The 18,045-nt window shown below is 31.3% G+C and overlaps 1 protein-coding gene across 2 annotated transcripts; it reads left to right on the top strand.

The window, feature by feature from the left end:
- The first annotated feature begins 2,539 nt into the window (after nucleotides 1-2,539).
- LOC143068067 (cobalamin binding intrinsic factor-like) lies at nucleotides 2,540-17,886 on the top strand. 2 transcript variants are annotated; one of them, XM_076241813.1, is made up of 12 exons: nucleotides 2,563-2,693; nucleotides 6,685-6,721; nucleotides 7,356-7,434; nucleotides 8,350-8,400; nucleotides 9,000-9,198; nucleotides 10,214-10,488; nucleotides 13,267-13,415; nucleotides 14,237-14,312; nucleotides 14,778-14,885; nucleotides 15,866-16,022; nucleotides 16,311-16,432; nucleotides 17,720-17,886. In XM_076241813.1, the coding sequence occupies exons 2-12, from the start codon at nucleotides 6,704-6,706 to the stop codon at nucleotides 17,779-17,781; spliced, it is 1,296 nt and encodes a 431-aa protein (XP_076097928.1). In that variant the 5' UTR covers nucleotides 2,563-2,693; nucleotides 6,685-6,703; the 3' UTR covers nucleotides 17,782-17,886. The 2 variants fall into 2 exon arrangements, with proteins under 2 accessions (XP_076097929.1, XP_076097928.1); XM_076241814.1 differs by lacking the exon at nucleotides 6,685-6,721 and having other exon boundaries at nucleotides 2,540-2,693.
- The last annotated feature ends 159 nt before the right edge of the window (nucleotides 17,887-18,045 follow it).

Raw genomic sequence — 18,045 nt, 5'->3', positions numbered from 1 at the left:
TAGTTGTTTTTAATACTTTGTCAAAATGTTGTTTGCACCTTGTATTTTAAAAACAATGAAGATTATAACAAAAATGAGTATTAAGACATCGAGCTTGTATGCCCCACTTACGATAGTAGAAATGCATTATGCGTTCTGGTCTGTGCGTCCGTTCGTTCGTCCATGCGTTCGTCCTTCTGTCCCGTTTCAGGTTAAAGTTTTTGGTCCAGGTATTTTAATATGATGAACAACTTGAAAATTAGTACACATGCTCCTTATCTTTCTAATTTCAATGCAAAATAAGAGATTTTTCCCCCAATTTTATGGTCCACTGAACATTGAAAATGATAGTGCGAGTGGGGCACCGTGCACTATGGACACTTTCTTGTTTTATTTTATTTATATGGCTTTTTTATGCAAACATCTATGGTCTTACAAGCTTTTTTAAAAATAAATAAAAAAACAAAACAAAAAAACAAAAAAAGTTTGTAGGCCGACTATCTGCTAGCTCATTGACTCATAACTTTTACTCATAAGTCATATTTGAACCGAGGTTTTAAACTCATTACAAGAGGGACGAAAGATACCAAAGGGACAGTCAAACTCATAAATCTAAAACAAATTGACAACGCCATGGCTAAAAATGAAAAAGACAAACAGAAAAACAATAGTACACATGACACAACATAGAAAACTAAAGAATAAACAACACGAACCCCACCAAAAACTAGGGGTGATCTCAGGTGCTCCGGAAGGGTAAGCAGATCCTGCTCCACATGTGGCACCCGTCGTGTTGCTTATGTGATTACAAATCCGGTAAATAGTCTAATTCGGTAGGTCACATTCATGAAAGGGAAGGGGATTGTAGTTACGCCGTAAGGAACATATCCGATACCATTTGTGAAACGGTTATTCCATAACGGTCAACCAACTCGTGATGGCGTCCGTAAAATTTCGCCGAAAACATTAAGAATTTGATTTTTTTTCTATTATAATATAATTAACTTTTTGAAAATTTGCAAGTCAAGGTAAAGACCTAAAAAGTGAACAAAACTGAATTAGATTATGATTCAATCAGGGAACAGTATATGTTCTTGACTCAATGCATCTTTCTGACTTGTTGCTTGTACATGAATAAATTCAAAGTAATATAACAACTCTTGACTCTTACAAGCTTCCACAGATATATTAATTACGATTTCAACTCATTGCAACTATAACAAGCTTTCTCATTGCTGAAGGGCGCATGGTAACCTATTATAGTTGTTTATTTCTGTGTCATTTTGTCTCTTGTGGAGAGTTGTCTCGCTTGGCAAGAACTTGCCAAGACTTCATTAATATATCTGCATTTCAGATTTCCCAGGATATGTTTAATTACATCTTCTTACTTTTTTGCATTAATGACATAACCGAATACGAATGTCCTCCGGAATTTAATTTATGGAGAGAAAATACACAATAGGTGCCAGTAGTTTACATGTAATAGGAACTGCATTTATATACCGATTAGATAAATTCAATCCGATGTTTCGGGTTTTTTAAATAATCAATTACCCAATAATTTACACGTTATCAACGTAAACAAAAGTGTTTAATTCTATTGTGCAATGAATATCAAACAGTATAATAATCTCGAAGAATATATGAAACAATTATACACTTTTTGCTTTCTGACTGGTTTATACATTATTTGATTGTCTGAAGTGCTTTTCTATAATGAAGTTCAACAGAAACGTCTTCATCCAAAAATTTAAAAGCCTAAATACACGAATGAGATATAAGCTTTATTTCACAAGGGTTCAAAATATAAAAGTGAATTATATTGTATTATGCAAGTGAGAAGTTGAGCTAGCTATACAACCAGGCTTAATCCACCATTTTCTACATGCATGTGCCGAGTCAGGAATATGATAATTATTCTCCATTCGTTTGATGTATATGAGCTTTTGAATTTGCCATTTACAAAAAACATGTCTTTCTGTTTTGAATTTCCCTTTGAGATCGGTGTTTATGTTATTTTACTTTTTTCCATTAGAGATAAACTTTGACTGAGACAATAATGAAAAAAAGCTCTTAAACATTAAAGGTACCAATGGTTCTGCACCAGATATGCATTTCGCCAATCAATGTCTCTTCAGTAGTGGTTGAGGCCAAAATATTTGACAATCCAAAGCTTGTTAAATAAATGAAAAGCTATAAACAAAACAGGGTTTATAGCCAACGGTGGGCAATGAATCAGACTATCCACAAGATGCGCATTTTGACAATCAACGTATATTTAGTGATGCTCGAGGCCACAATTTTCTACCAAAATCCCGAAGGTGCTAGCATAGGTCAAATTAAAGAAAACAGTGTTCAAAGAAACAGTTGTTTTTTCACAACGGACTTGGACTTAACAAACGGGATTGAAGTCGAAGTATTAAGATTTGCTTTATTGAGACAAACATTAACATGTATTACTGCCAGCTTTCAGATAATGACATTACGTATGAAACGGGATTGTTTAAGGTACATTTTAGATAAAGTAAAAACAATTCGAACATCCTGTTTACCTTAAGCTTGATGATAACCTGTTATACGTCATATACTGTGTAATGCCAATGATCGATCTATAACATTAAAACTAAGTACAACAAAGACTACGTTTACTACCTATAACAAAGACAAACATTTTATTTCTATAGAATACGAATTTTGAACCAAACTACTTAAAGGTAAGGACTTAAAAAATCAGACGTTTTAAATTCAAAACATAGTATTTTTTCAAAATTTTGCACAGTAAATATGCACAGTAAATATATATTTAATATATATGTGCACAAGCTGTTTCATTTGCATCTATTTTAGATATGGTTTTACTGTAATACATCATTATTAACTTAGTTTTATGCAAGTCAGTTTGGGTTTGGGATAGTTTGTGTTTATTTAAATCATATTATTCATACCGAAGAAATCAATTCATATTTCACTATGTTTTGTTTTTTTACAGATATTATCTCTATATATACATGTATTATAGAAAAAAAAAGCTACCCCTTTAAGTAATGGCAAAAATGTGTGGTCTTAAGATTTAAAACAGTTACAGGATAGAAAGGATATAAAACAGAGGCAAACAGGTTTTAAGTCTTTTCAGTTTCGTATTGTTTTGGTCCATCCAACTGTTTTGCTTCGAATGTCACTGATTGCAAGCGTAGACGCAATGCGTGTCTGCCGAACCAAAATAGAAAAAAAATGTTTTTATTGGAACCAATGAGGTTTAATATTCTGTCAAAAGGTGCCTAAGCAACAATTTGCATAACATGTTAAAGTTTTTTGTTTTAAATTGTCTTTAACCTTGCAATTGATTTGGCTTTCCAAATGTTTTGATTCGAGCGTCGGTACGTATAACTTGTACAATAATTTATAGTAAGGATTTTGCTATAAAGATGCATCGGTACACACTATAGAATTTGTATTCTTTAAGCACCCACTAAACCTTATTTACAAAATACAAAAGTACCCCGACGGTGAGAGGAAATTTAAGTGATACATTCATGCCAATTAATTCTGATAGTATACTAGAAAATTGCCCCAGTAAAATTCTGTAGAATAATAAAAAAAAAAATGACCATATTTACAATTCTGAATATAAAAGAAACTAGCATCAGTGACAATTCTGATAGTACTATAGAAATTTACCTTAGCTACAATTCTGATAGTATAATATAAATTGTAATGACCACAGTTACATTGAAACACTAATCATACGTACCAGGAACTAACGACAAGGAAGCGTGTGTTGTCTGTCCTACAGATCCAAGCCAAATATCTAACAACGAAAATGAAATGGAAATCATCAGAACTTGCTGAAGTGGGTAATTCATTATACCTATTCATCAGTATGAGCGTGCTCCAACAATATCTAAGGGGTACTTTTTGAATCTGGAAAATTTGAGTACAACATTAAAACAGCTATATGAATTTTAAAATGACATTTGTCGAGAAATAAAATTGAAGCTGTTAATAACAAATTTCATTTCGCAGCAAAAGTTCCTTTGCTTCAACTCTCTCTTTTTTATTTTCTTTGTATTTTGCTGAAAAGAACAAAGAGAGTAAAATAAATTCTTCATTTGAAGGCAATCACTCCTATGAAGAGTGACAGTCTACTTACTATATCAGCAACATTTGACTTTGAATATTTTAAAACTTGCCTTGATAATATTTTTTTTTGTGATTTAAAGTGCTTATTTATCATAATATATTGTATATTATCATATATTATAATTTAAATCATATGAGGCATAAAGGAAAAATAGATTTTACCTCTAAATATCATAGTTTTGATTTCAAGAATTTGTTGAACAGTTTCGACGCATATGGACAAATGGTAGAGGTTATTAATATGTATACTCCTTTCAATTTTTCTGTATTTATAACGGTTCAAAAAATAATACACAAAAGACTATAAACGAAAAATCAAAAGATGTTTCGATTGCAATAATTCACTCACATGACCAAATAAATGATACAGAACTATCCCTGTATTTTGTAAATAAGGGTAATTGTGTGGTCATTGAATTAACAGATGTTAGCTGTTTTTATGCACATTTATTTTATTTAGCTAGGTTAATACACAGTTTAATGTGGAGTTTGTGTTGCTCAATCTTTATTTCAATGTGTTGTGTTTTGAGTACATTTTTTTGTCTTTTGTTCCTCTGGTATATTTTGCCTCTTTAAATAGTGGTAATTAAGCCTGTACCAAGTCGGGAATATGACAGTCGTTTTAATTGGTTTGATGTGTGTTGAACTTTTGATTTTGACATTTGATAAAGGGCTTTCCATATTGAACTTTTCTTAAGAGTTCGTTAAACTTATTGCTTAAACTACATACATTATATTCTGATTGGATAGTTCTATCTTATGATTTTGGATATTTATTCCTTTGCACTTTTAGTAACACTCTTATACTTATTTATTAATTCTGTTTTATAATCTCGTCAAGCTGTTTGATGTTTTATGTTAGGCATTTCCGGGTTATAAAATAAGAGAAGAGGCGTCATGTTAGGAAAAAGAGTCTATGTCATTTCGTCGAAATCTCATTGAATTATAGGATGTTTTTAAAAGTATAAAATCTATAAACTACATGTATTGGAATTGCACTTTACTTGTAATGAATTCAGGTAATGTCGGTTCAATCGTAAAGGCATACTTTGCAGTACATGTAAACGATTATGCCATTTTAACTTTCAAATACTAAAATCATTATTGTTATTGCCTTTGTAAGATATAAGTGCATGTTTATTAGGATTATTCGATTTAGTTATGTTCTTTATCTATGATTTCCGGATCAGTACCGATTATCAGGTTGTCTGCATGTTGATATCGTAAAATATCAGCTGCGAGACATAATATGAAGCTTTTTGTCGAGTAAGCGCAGCGAACGAGATCAAAAAGCCTTCATATTATGTCGAGCAGCTGATATTTTACAATATTAATATGCCGATAACCTGATAATCGATTTATCGGGCTGTATTTGCGTCTTTTGGAAGTATTGTCTTAGTTTCACCAGCAACCGGAAGTTGACTTGATAAGTTCGGGTCAAACTTATCAACGTCGGTTCAAGCATTATGACGTCGCTGATATGTCCAGTTCAAAGTTATTAAGGCCAGGTCAACGTATTTGACGTCACAAAGCCGTGATATGGAGTTTTATTAAGAGCTGAGTAGATTGATATAGACAGTTGGACGACCGATAACAATTATTATCACGTTTCCCACTGTACAAATATATGTTAGGTTTGCTCACATGGTATTTGGCAATATTACAGTACTCATTATAAGCAACTGTCAAACAAATGAGACGTTAAAGGGGCACTAGCTATCAAATTCATGTTCGCCGATTTTAATCAAATTCTCATATTGATTTATAACAATGTAAAACATTTATCCAAACTATTAAAAGTCTAAAACAAGCAATTAACAGGACATGGGCATGAAAATACGTAGCTTCGTTTCATGTGTATTTTAGTCTATATGCCATCTTATTAACTATCGATATGACCTCGAAAGTCATCCGATGACCATATACAGCGATGTATACAAAAATATAGATATAAATAGATTAAGCAAACTCGTTCAGTTGGAATTTTCTAGGTCTATTTAATATCATATCATAGGTGAAAAATAAATGTTAATCATCGTTTTAACATGTACAAGAATGATTTTTTGTAGATCGAATCAGTTAATCAAATGATTTACCTTTGTTTCACTTTCCATGTTGACATTGTTTTCCTTTACATATCTTTACACATACAATTCACGTGTTATCCATCTCAAGGTAAGGGGTTAAATTGAAGTTCACATTAATACGGATTCAATGAGATCGAATCATAATCAATGTGTATTAGCTTATTTTAACAAAATTGAACCATATTGGCTGCTAAAAGCGAATAGTAATTTCATTATTTGCATTTCATTAAAGATTGAGCAAAAAATATAATAAATTAGATTTTTTTATAAATCTCGTAGCTAGTGCCTCTTTAAGCTAGCTATTATCCCTGGTTTTACTTATAATACATGTACAGTACCATGAGAGAAATATAAGTTGTTTTCCAGTCGCTGTTTGATGTAGTCGAGTGTTTGATTTTGTTAGGTTCTATAGACTTTACCTTTTCCAATTCGGTAAGTTCGGATTTGTTTGTTTTTCCTTTTTATTTTATTTCTAAAGACAAGACAATGTGCATCACATGACAGTGGCTACTGAGGTCAGTATTAATATAAAATTACCATTTAATCACAATTATCATTTGATTATTTGATATTCCTGTCCGGTGAAGAAAAAAACCCACGAAGGTTTTACGGATGACATGTCCATCATATTAAAAAAGCTAAATTTCTTGATTATGGATAATACAACATAGTGTTTTATGTCTATTCTAAATCGGTAATGTCATACACCTTCCTATTTTCATTATATAAAATTAATCATGCCAGATCAATTGCAAACTCAAGATAAGTTGTCACTGTAAGGCATTTACCAAAAACAGTGTAACGTTTGTTTGCAAATGCCTTATGTTTTTGGGTAAGTTAATAAAAATAGATGAGAAGAAAGCAACAATAGTTTTAGATTCGAAATCATTTTAAAAGATGGGCGAAAGATACCAGAGGAACATTCAAAATCATAAATCGAAACTAAATTGACAACGCAACGGCTAAAAAAAGACAAAGACAAACAAAAGTACAACAAATCGGAACATAGAAAAAGATATTCAAATATTGTCAATGTATTAAAATCATTTTTGATAGAATAATTGTTATAACTAAAATAGTAGCAGTCTTTAACAGTCAAGGGTTGTGCAATATAAAATCGTGTAAAATTGCTGTTGTTTTCAATTTTAGATCCTGGTAGAAATGTTTAAAGACATTACCATCCTTAGCATCTTGATTCAGATGGCTGGAGGTTTTCTGCTACCTAAAGGTATCTTAACTTTTTCAGATTGGGAATTTAATGATCTTTAATTATAATTTATTTTATTATTTATTTTTAATTACGTATTCGAATAAACTCCATGACTGTCGGTTTACTTGAGATTTTTTCATTTGAGTCGTTCTTCCTGATTGAAAAAAGTATACAAAATAGGATATGAATTATGAAAATTTTTTTAAATTCGAAAAACCAATTTTCTAATAATCGTAACGAAAAAGCGCGGTTAGCTTTTTTCCCTTTTATAGTCTCAAAAGTGTTTTTTCTAACTTATAATTTTGTAACCACATTAATCAAACACAAGTTATGACTGTGTTTGACTCTACATGAATGGAAATTTTAAAACAATTATTTATATTTATTTCATTAAAACAAACTCCGTAATAGTATGGCATATAATAAATATCACTTGAATCGAGTGTAAGTAAAATATTAGAAACAAAATGCTATCACCTGAAATTGACAATTTCAGCCTATTTTGTTGATATCGTATCCATCAAAGCTTTTCTCTATTTACATGTATGTATGCTGTTTTATAATACTTTAATACAACAAATATATATACAAAAGGGGAAAAAAGGCAATTCTCGTCAACCTCTAAAGAAAAGAACAGCCGTCAAATGTGTTTGTTGGTCGACTCCAGTCAGTCATGCAACTTTCAAAGTCAATAGTACATCATAAGATTTTATTAATCTGGTTCAGACAAAATATGCACTTTTATATCCAATAACCCCAGGTAATATTGTGTAATGTATGTTATCTGGAACATTTCCATTCACCTATCGCATTCGTGTTGTCAAACTGTCCTGAAACAAAATATTATAAACTTCTATTTATTATATAAAGTATATGCACTAATCCGAAGACTCGTCTAATCATGATGCTAATGTTCAAAATGCTCTTTTGTAGGAGAAAACCATACCGGATGCAGCGGTCAAATTATGCTTACCGGGGACAAAGGTATGAATTATGACAAAACAAGACCTAATTTTTTTATATTGATTATAGAATTGAATTATCATCGAGCGTTCAAATGTAATTGTGATAATTAACGAAAACAAATAATGTCAATGAAAAAGTCAAAGTAAATGTATTTCTGATAAAGTAAAAAAAAAAAAGGCGACTGATCAATAGGTAAAGATAAGTAATTGAAGACAACTCTCAGTACGCGAAGGTAGTTTACATATATTGAGTTAACCTTGTCTTTAAAAATATAGAAAAAGCAAACATATATTTTCTTCTATGAAATCCTTTTGACCAGCTAAATATTGCAGACTTTGGAAAATCCAATATTAATTACTTCAAGTATCAATTAAACTTTATGGACATTTTTTTAGAAGAAAAAAAATATATAATTTGAGGGTTTATAATTTTTTTGAAAAATAATTATTCAACTCCTTTAGGCGTTTCATCTTGAAGGAAGCATTGTTCAAGAGGGATATTTCAACGTTCAATTACAAGTTAAATTTATAAATTTGGTGTTACTTGTAATGCTGTGTTTTATATGTGTTGTATAAAAGGCAACTAGATAATTTATTATTTAATAATCATCCTTACAGTTAGGCAATGCGCAATAGAGGATGGCACTCGTATGCTTCTTGAACAAAGAAATACTGAATGGGGATGGGGAGAGCGTTCTGAGGCTGAGGCAATAATTGCACTTCATTTGGCGAATGATGCATGGTTTTCAAAGAAAGATCCTGCCTCGTATATAAGTGTAAAACAAATGAACTTGGATTTGTTATCTGCAATCAGCAAGTATGAAAGTGTCTCATATCTGCAGATCACTAATAAGTATTATGCGTTAAAGATTTCAAAAGAAAAGAAGGACAAATGTTTTCAAGATTATTCAAACTCATAAGTCAAAAACAAACTGACATTGTCATGGCAAAAACAAAATAAAAAGAAAAGAAAAAAAAAACTTAAAGACAAACAACAAACAAGCATATTAATCTTTTAAAAAGGGCTAGTCGACTCTTAGCTGATGAAAATGGAAAGTGCTCTCGCTTTGTAGATTAATTCGTTTACTAGAATATCCACGTGCATCTATCAACAAATTTTACCACACACGTGAGGTCACACGTTATGAAGTAGTATATATCGTTTAACGTTGTTGTTTACGAAACTCTAGAAGATTCGACTATTTATAGATAAAAGTTACCTGTGTACCAATATCATGAATATGCATGATTAATGACCAGGCAAACTCTAATTGCTAAAATAGAGAGCACAAATTCGATTCTCCACGGGATTGAAGGACATTTACTAGGTTTGGATTGTCCTAACCAATCAATAAACTTTGATTATTCACGTCTCGTAATATCTTCTATTCAGGTAGCAAGAAAAATTAACGCACTGACTGTCCATCGTTCAATTCCTAATATCGACTCCTGGGAGCCGATAATCAATATGCTTGATAAAGTTTCATTTACATTTGTCTAATCACATATTGTATAAGACTTGTGTGCTCGTTTTTTGGCATTTATTTACTCGAACAATAAGGAGTTGTGATATGATAACCAATAAGCCAACTTACGGTTTAATGACCAAAATGAACAGTGTATTGAAGATTTATTTTTAGCACAAAAAAACCTTTAACTGGATTCTTAATTATTTTGAGTGGCCTTTCTTTGAATAAATGTCTATAATTTATACAAATATATAATCAGGTATTTGTGTTGGTTTCAAAATCTTGGCTATTTTTTTTTTTTAATTAAAACAAGACAAAAATGTGCAATAAGATCTTATGAAACAGATTGTTATCTTTTTACAGCGATGTAGCACTGACAAATCCTGCATGGGGACGCGGCAAGTTAGCTCATTACGTCCTTGGACTAACAGCTACATGTCAAGATCCAAGAAACTTCTATGGACATGACTTGATAGATAAACTCCAGAACCATCTAAACGTATCTTCGAAACATTTTCAAAACAACAAGTTTGCATATGCACTTGTTGTTCTATCATTGTGTAACGCGAACGCTACTGTAGATGCAGCTTATTTGAAAGATATTTCAACTGAACCAGGCAACTATACATTCGGTGTTGGTAGGTATCATTGGTAGTTTGACGCCAATCGTGTAATAATAAGTAAATATGACGACAACACATATAATTTCCAGCCTTTAATTATTATATGCTTACTTGATTTGGCCTTTTTCAACTCTTTTTTTCTTCTCGAGGGTCGCTGATGAGTCTTTTGTAGACGAAACTCGCGTTTGGCAAAAATACAAAATTTCAATTCTGGTATCTATGATGAGTTTATTTATATCATGAATGCAATTTTGATTCATGAGCATAAATATATTTTCTATAACTATTTTTAAAACTTCAATGCAGTTAATTGTACAGGACACAAACACTATGATAATAGTAAAATAAGGAATCCGCTTTTCAACTTTGTCTTCAGCTTTTAAATCGAGAAAACAATCATTATTTCTATATTACATTTTCCTCAGAAACTATCTCTAAAATTGAAAATGGAAATGGGGAATGTGCCAAAGAGACAACAACTTCTATTTTGAATTTTCAATACGTACTTTTGAATCTATTCCATGTTCAAAGTAATATTCGTGGTTTTTCGTTGTCATAAACAAAGATAACTAACAGTCATCAATCGATTAAGCAAAAACATATACGGGTCACAAACCAAATCCGAGGGACAGATCAACTTTAAGACGAAAAACGTTTGAACAACAGAAATACTGAACTGCAAAGTAAACAAATGCATAAAACATAGAACCAGACAGTTTACATAACAACTGCTAAACAACTTATCGGAATTATTCAATTTTTTATATTCTTCTGTTTTGACTCGATTTTTCTACTTAACCAATTTAGAAGGAAAACTACATATATGAGTAACAATAATATGTGATAAATAAAGGCAACAGTAGTATGCTTTTATGCTTTTTGTTATCTATTAATCATGTTTTTCTGTGTCTAATATGTTCTCCTATTTATTTGTATTGTAGTCCTGTAATATTATGTTGTCATTTCAATGTTATATTTAACTTTGCCATTAAAGTGCGAGGTTTGGCATGCCTTAAAACCAGGTTCAACCCACCACTTTTATTCCCCTTTAAAAGTGTCCTGTACCAAGTCAGGAAGATGGTCATTGTTATATATTATTCGTTTCTCTTTGTGTTGCATTTTAACGTTGAGTCGTTTGTGTTTTCTCTTATTTTTGAGATATTGAGATAAGACGTGGCACGGTACTTGTCTATCCCAAATTCATGTATTTGGTTTTCATGTTACATTTGTTATTCTCGTGGTGTTTTGTCTGATGATTGGTCTGTTTCTGTGTGTGTTGCGTTTCGATGTTGTGTCGTTGTTCTCCTCTTGTATTTAATGCGTTTCGCTCGGTTTTGGTTTGTTGCCCCGATTTTGTTTTTTGTCCATGGATTTATGAGTTTTGAACAGCGGTATACTACTGTTGCCTTTAGTATACCGCTGTTCAAAATTCATAAATCGATAGAGAAAAAACAAATCCGGGTTACAAACTAAAACTGAGGGAAACGTATAAAATATAAGAGAACTTCGAGACAACTTCGACACACCAGCGAAATGTAACACACACAGAAACGAACTATTATAATGTAACTACGGCCATTTTCCTGTCTTGGTACAGGGCATTTTATGAAAAAATGGTGAGTTGAACCTGGTTTTGTGGCTTGCCAAACCTACCACTTTAATGACAGTGTTAATTATAACATTCAAATGACAACATTACACAACAGGGTTACAATAAATAAACAGATAAATGGGAGAAAATATAGGACAGAGAAACAAACGAATAATAGCCGTCAAAAAGTAACAGGTTAAAAAATATTTGTATACGCCAGACGCGCGCTACGTCCACACAAAACTATGCTCGGATGTAAAAAGTTTGAAAGCCATAACAACTACAAAGTTGAAGATCGCCGAGGACCAAAAGTTCCAAAAAGTTGTGAGGCCATTTTATCCGCCTGGGACAAAAACATCATTATTATCAAGAATAATACATAGTTTTGCAAACAGTAAATTTTATAAAATGACTATATAATAGATATACATGATTAAACTGAAGTGGTGACTAGCTTCTGTATAGATTGAAAACGAAAACATTACAAAAACACAGCGTTGTTAACCATATTCAATGCAACGCCCAAAGTGACGTCACATTTCAATTTCTAAAACGTGTTCCGAAAATTAAGAAAGAATTTGGACGAAATTCAAGATTAGATTTGTATGATTTATCTAACTTATATCAATAACAGTGAAAATATAATACTTATTAATATTTAATTGTCGTAGTAATTAGATGATTACTTGTATTATCTAGCTTTGTGGGTGTATCTTCTGATCAAACTGCAAACCAAATATATAGTGTAAATTTCGTTGATCCAAAATTAAATCTACCAAATGAACTGGATCAATACAACACACGAATAACAGAAAAAAAATACGATTTACAACTACAAACGTTAAGACATTTGACAAAAGCCGATGACAACAACAAACACAACATCAAAACCCAACAAATTAATTTGGGATTGAAAAGTACCGTGCCACGTCTTAAAGCAATACGAATTCACACTCAGCAAAACAGTCGCATTCGGGAATAATTCACGTTCGGTAATCAAAAGATCAGACGACGTAATGACAAACCACAATCTAACACGTGGTAAAAATGACTATAGTTAGTTTGGAAAGAGATACATCGTATGGATCAACCAATTCGTGTTGATGTCCGTAAAATTTACAGAGTGAATATGGGGAATCTTGACATTAATTAGAACCAAAAATGAATGGATGTGTTTAATTACTTATCATGTTGAATTTCAGACGAAGCTGCGATGGTTTATTTAGCCTATGCTTGTGTCAATAATGCAGCATATTCATCACAATCAAAGGCAGCATTTAGATATATTCTACACAAACGTGATAGTAAAGGGTTATACGGAAATGAATATTCTACAGCATTATCAGTACAGGTAATTAAAACATAATTAGCCGTTAATATAAAGTGTTCAGCCAAAAAAGGGGAAATTAAAGCTTTGAAATGCGGTTTTTAAACCAGTTCTCTACATATGAGGACAGATGATATTTTGGAAAATTGAAAAATGGTTAAAATATGTCAAAGACATTCTTTTTTATATTTATATCAATTAATATAATAGTAGATTGCCTAACAATGTAATTTTAACACACTATTTAGTATGTAAATTTAAGAATGTTTAAAATATTTAGAAAATGATGAAAATAAACGCAATATTTCGCTAGACCAACTAGCTTTATCAAGCGTGCATCTATCCAGGTGAAATCGGATGTAGATGATAAGAAACTTTTGCAGCTCAATGTATATGTTGCACTTGAATTTAGCTGCCTTGAAAATAAGAAAATTTTGCAGCTCAATGTATATGTTGCACTTGGATTTAGCTGCCTTGAAAATACATAATTGGTAGTTGAAGTTAGCAACGTACATTGGCCAATATTACGGGATAAAAAGGACGATGCTTTGTATTAAATTATTCATTATCTTTCCTGTACCTTTTCTCGTCTTTTTCGTTAAGACCATCAGGTAAGATAAAAGTATATAATATATATATATATATATAACTCGTCTAAACATCAACCCAACAATGTTAGATCTGTAAATTTTCTTTCGCAAATTTTTTGTTCGCTATATATATATATATATTTTTTTTTTTCGCTTAAAGAAACACTGAAATAAAATGATAGCAGATCAAAATATACATATATTAGCCAGTCTTTTTTAATTTTTTAATTTTAAAATATATTTTACCAAAATCAGGCAATATTTGCAAGTCATAATAAATCATTGGAATCACTGTCAGATGCTGGGATAGCATACATGGCAAATTCTATTGGTAAGTATATATATTCACATTTTTATTCAATAAGATTAGTACACATACACATAAACATTGTTATCTAGTGCACGTTACACATTAGTGAATACAAATATACACCCTTGCTTTAAAATGAAAAAAATTCAGGCAAAACATTCTCAACCGATTCATAAAATATCCTATAAAATAGATTGAAATTCGCAGTATTTGTGAGAAAAATGTAAGTTTTAACATCGACATCTATCAAATCGTAATCTTTCAGGTAGTTGTCTAATCTATTATACAAGATTTACTAGAAATACAGAATTCCTATTCTTCATCCTTCGTGCAACGTATCAAAAATTATTTCGAAAATATAGAAAAACCTAACATAAATTTATGTTTTATAACTTTGACATTTTATAAGGCAAACCGCTGTTCCTACAATGGTAATTATAAGTTGAACTGTAATCATGTTATTTTGTTTTAAAATATTTACTTCAGATCGAAGCAAAAATCCACATAAGTCTATGTTGTTGTCTGTTTTACCAGCCTTGGCCAAAAAGTCGTACATCGATGTCGGCAGAACTCCCTGTATATCAGACATAATAGGTAAAGCTTCCAAGTATAAAGATGGACTTGTTCAATTAAGTATAAGTAAGAAGTAAAACAAACCATAATAGAATGAAATTCAAAACAGTGTGGCTGTGGCCATTGATTGACACATTACATTCATCCATTGACTGGGACAATTTACGTGAACGTTTGTCTGTAACGACCACTGTTCACGACGTACCTAAGATAGACATTTAAACTGTGGGGTCACCGAAGGTTTCTTAACGCCTTTAATTATAAAATAATTCGAAAAAATAATCAGGAATAACCTTTATGTTTTGATTTATATAATTGATATAAATCAAAACATCGTGTTATTTCTGATTAATTTTTCGAATTACTTTATTAAGGTGTTGAGAACCTTTAGTGACCCCATAGTTAAAGTGTCTTTAAAAAGTACATAGTGAGCAGTGATCGTTACATACAAACGTTCACCTAAATTATCCCAGTCAATGGATGAATTTAATGTGTCAATCAATGGCCACAGCCACACTGTTTTGAATTTCATTCTATATTGTAAACTAGAACTACACAACTAGCATATATATGTATTTTATTGAAAAGAAAATACTGATGTGAAATAATGTGTAAAGAAAGCATATGCGAATGTACTGATTTCTTTCTTCATTAGTATAGTACTTTTTGCGGATACCTGTCGCCATGATAAGCGTGTCTAATTTCCCTCTTTATATTTTTTAACAAAATACGAAGTGCGATGAATACGCTTTTTTTTTTGTCCATTTCGGTAGGAAAAATTATTTGTTTACAATTTATAAGTTATATTCCAAAAATATGTTACACAGTGATGCACACACATGGAGGATTGTTGAAGAAATATTTATTTGTTTACAATAAATATAGATACAATTTAAAAAATAAATACATATAATTACTTAAATAAGGTTAAAGTACTAAATTGATATTCATATTGGCATTTATTTTGTTATTCTAAGCCCACTTTATTTCTTTTCTTTCAGTTACTACCCCTCCTTCGTCGAAGGTATTCTCGATTAAAATTACCGTTATAAACAACGTATCAGGTCATTTCAACCGAGTGTGGTCAGTGTCGTTAAATGAAGGTCAGACGCTATTTAATGCATTGCAGAATTTACAAGCTGCTGATTCTTCTTTTAGGTAAGAACTAATATAAGTATCAAAACCTATTTGACTTAAAATATGAAATTCTTTATTTTCAAGACGAAACATGTTTTAAGTTGATTATACAAATGACAAAAAGAGAAAAAAAGAACTATTTTTTTTGTACACGAGAGCATAAATAGTAATTTAACGACTGAAACCGATACATTTTGAATAGCATTTTTTTTTTTAAATCAACCGAAATTGACAACTCTCAGAAACTATAACTCTAAAGAAATTTAACAAAATTAATACTAACGTTTTTTTTTTTTGTTTTTTTTTCAGCTTTACCAGTACTACAACAACATATGGTCAATCGATCAGATCTGTTTGCGGTATGGATGCCCTAACTGTAAATAGACAATATTGGCAGATGTTGGATTCTTATGACACTCCGTTGTCTACAGGTAAAAATCAAATATATTGTCTCCGGAATCAAAATTATTATCATTACATCCTTATAATTCGGATTGCGAATGCAGAGGCTTAAATATCTGTACAGCTGTGTAATATATTCTTCGACCATCTTTCAACTCAAAATAGTAAGTCTCAGCAAAAGAGTGCATAGTTTGGTAATTAAGGCTGAATATTAGGATAACGATATACAGTAAAACTATACAATTTAAAGTATGTCGATTTTAAAAACAACGTAAAACGTTAAACTTTGTACAAGAAATAATACGATACTCAGATTAAATGTTTTTCCCTGGTGTCACCCATTTGCAATTAATAATGACTACTTTTGACGTGACGGGGTCTCTAAGAATAATTTTATTACTATACAAAACGCAAAATTTTCACTATATATATATATATATTGCAATATGCAGGAAATACACACTGTTGAGTATCGTGAATACCTTTATATGACAATGAATACGTAATTAAGGCTACGTGCACTATACTAACGATGTTCGTGCTTTTTTCTTTCATTTGCTTATGTGCGTCGTCTAAATAGTGTCTTTATGGAATTTTGTTTTTCCTTTTTGACATAGGTGATGTGTTTATAGCGATTAAGATTATATCACAGTGTTGACTGCACATACCCTAATGTTTGATTGTTTAACCTATCATGTATAACCAAAATAAGAAGATGTGGTATGATCGACCTTCAAACATGAGAAAAAATCTATACCCTTTAGTCGTCATTTTTGTATTTTCTTTCTCACACACCGTTGTCATTATGATGATTTTCTATGCAACTGTCATACAAGGAAGAGGTTTCCAATTAGCTAGCTATAAATCCAGATTTAAAGCACCAAAAGAACTATAAGGAAATACCTGTACCAAGTCGGGAATATGAAAGTTATTTCCCATGTGTTTGCGATTTTTATTTGTCATTTGATAAGTGACTTTCCGTTTTGAATTCCCCTCGGAGTTCTTTTTGTTGCTGTTATTTTACTTTTTACACTACCCTGTAAAGTGAATAGTAAAATGAAAAATGTTTGTACTTCTTGTATAACAATTGCTCAGGGTTGAAAGGGTTTAAAACTTAGTCTGTGTCTCAATTCAAGTAACTCATCGATGGTGAATGTTATAACGAAACACTATCGTCCACCGAGTGAACTTGACTATGTTTTTTTTAAGTAAAGTTCAAAAGTGGCTCCATATTAAACAATGTTATAACATTTTATATAACATAAAACGTGTATTTGATAATTGATCGAATACAGTGACAATATATTTGATTTCAGCCTCAGACAAATTCTTCCCTACTGATGGTTCAAGCTTTACACTGAAGCTGACTAAATGGTAATCACTGGTACACATTTTGGAAAAAAATGAGACTTGAACGATCCAAGGGGACAAAGTGGAAATATAAAGGGATGAATAAAATGCTATAAACCTTAAAATATCAAAATGTTCATTTTTCCGACGTAGTCGGTATAGTTTCGGTGTGTGCCCTTTGAACTTAAGGACGCTTAACTATGGCAACAGAATACGCATGCTCGAAAATCCTTTCTGGGATTGGACAAAATGCTGTCATGGTGGGTGATTTGGTTGTGTTTGAAAAAACTTC

This window comes from Mytilus galloprovincialis, chromosome 3 (assembly GCF_965363235.1).
Source record: "Mytilus galloprovincialis chromosome 3, xbMytGall1.hap1.1, whole genome shotgun sequence".
Lineage (NCBI taxonomy): Eukaryota > Metazoa > Mollusca > Bivalvia > Mytilida > Mytilidae > Mytilus > Mytilus galloprovincialis.
This window is presented reverse-complemented; position numbering and strand designations above follow the sequence as displayed.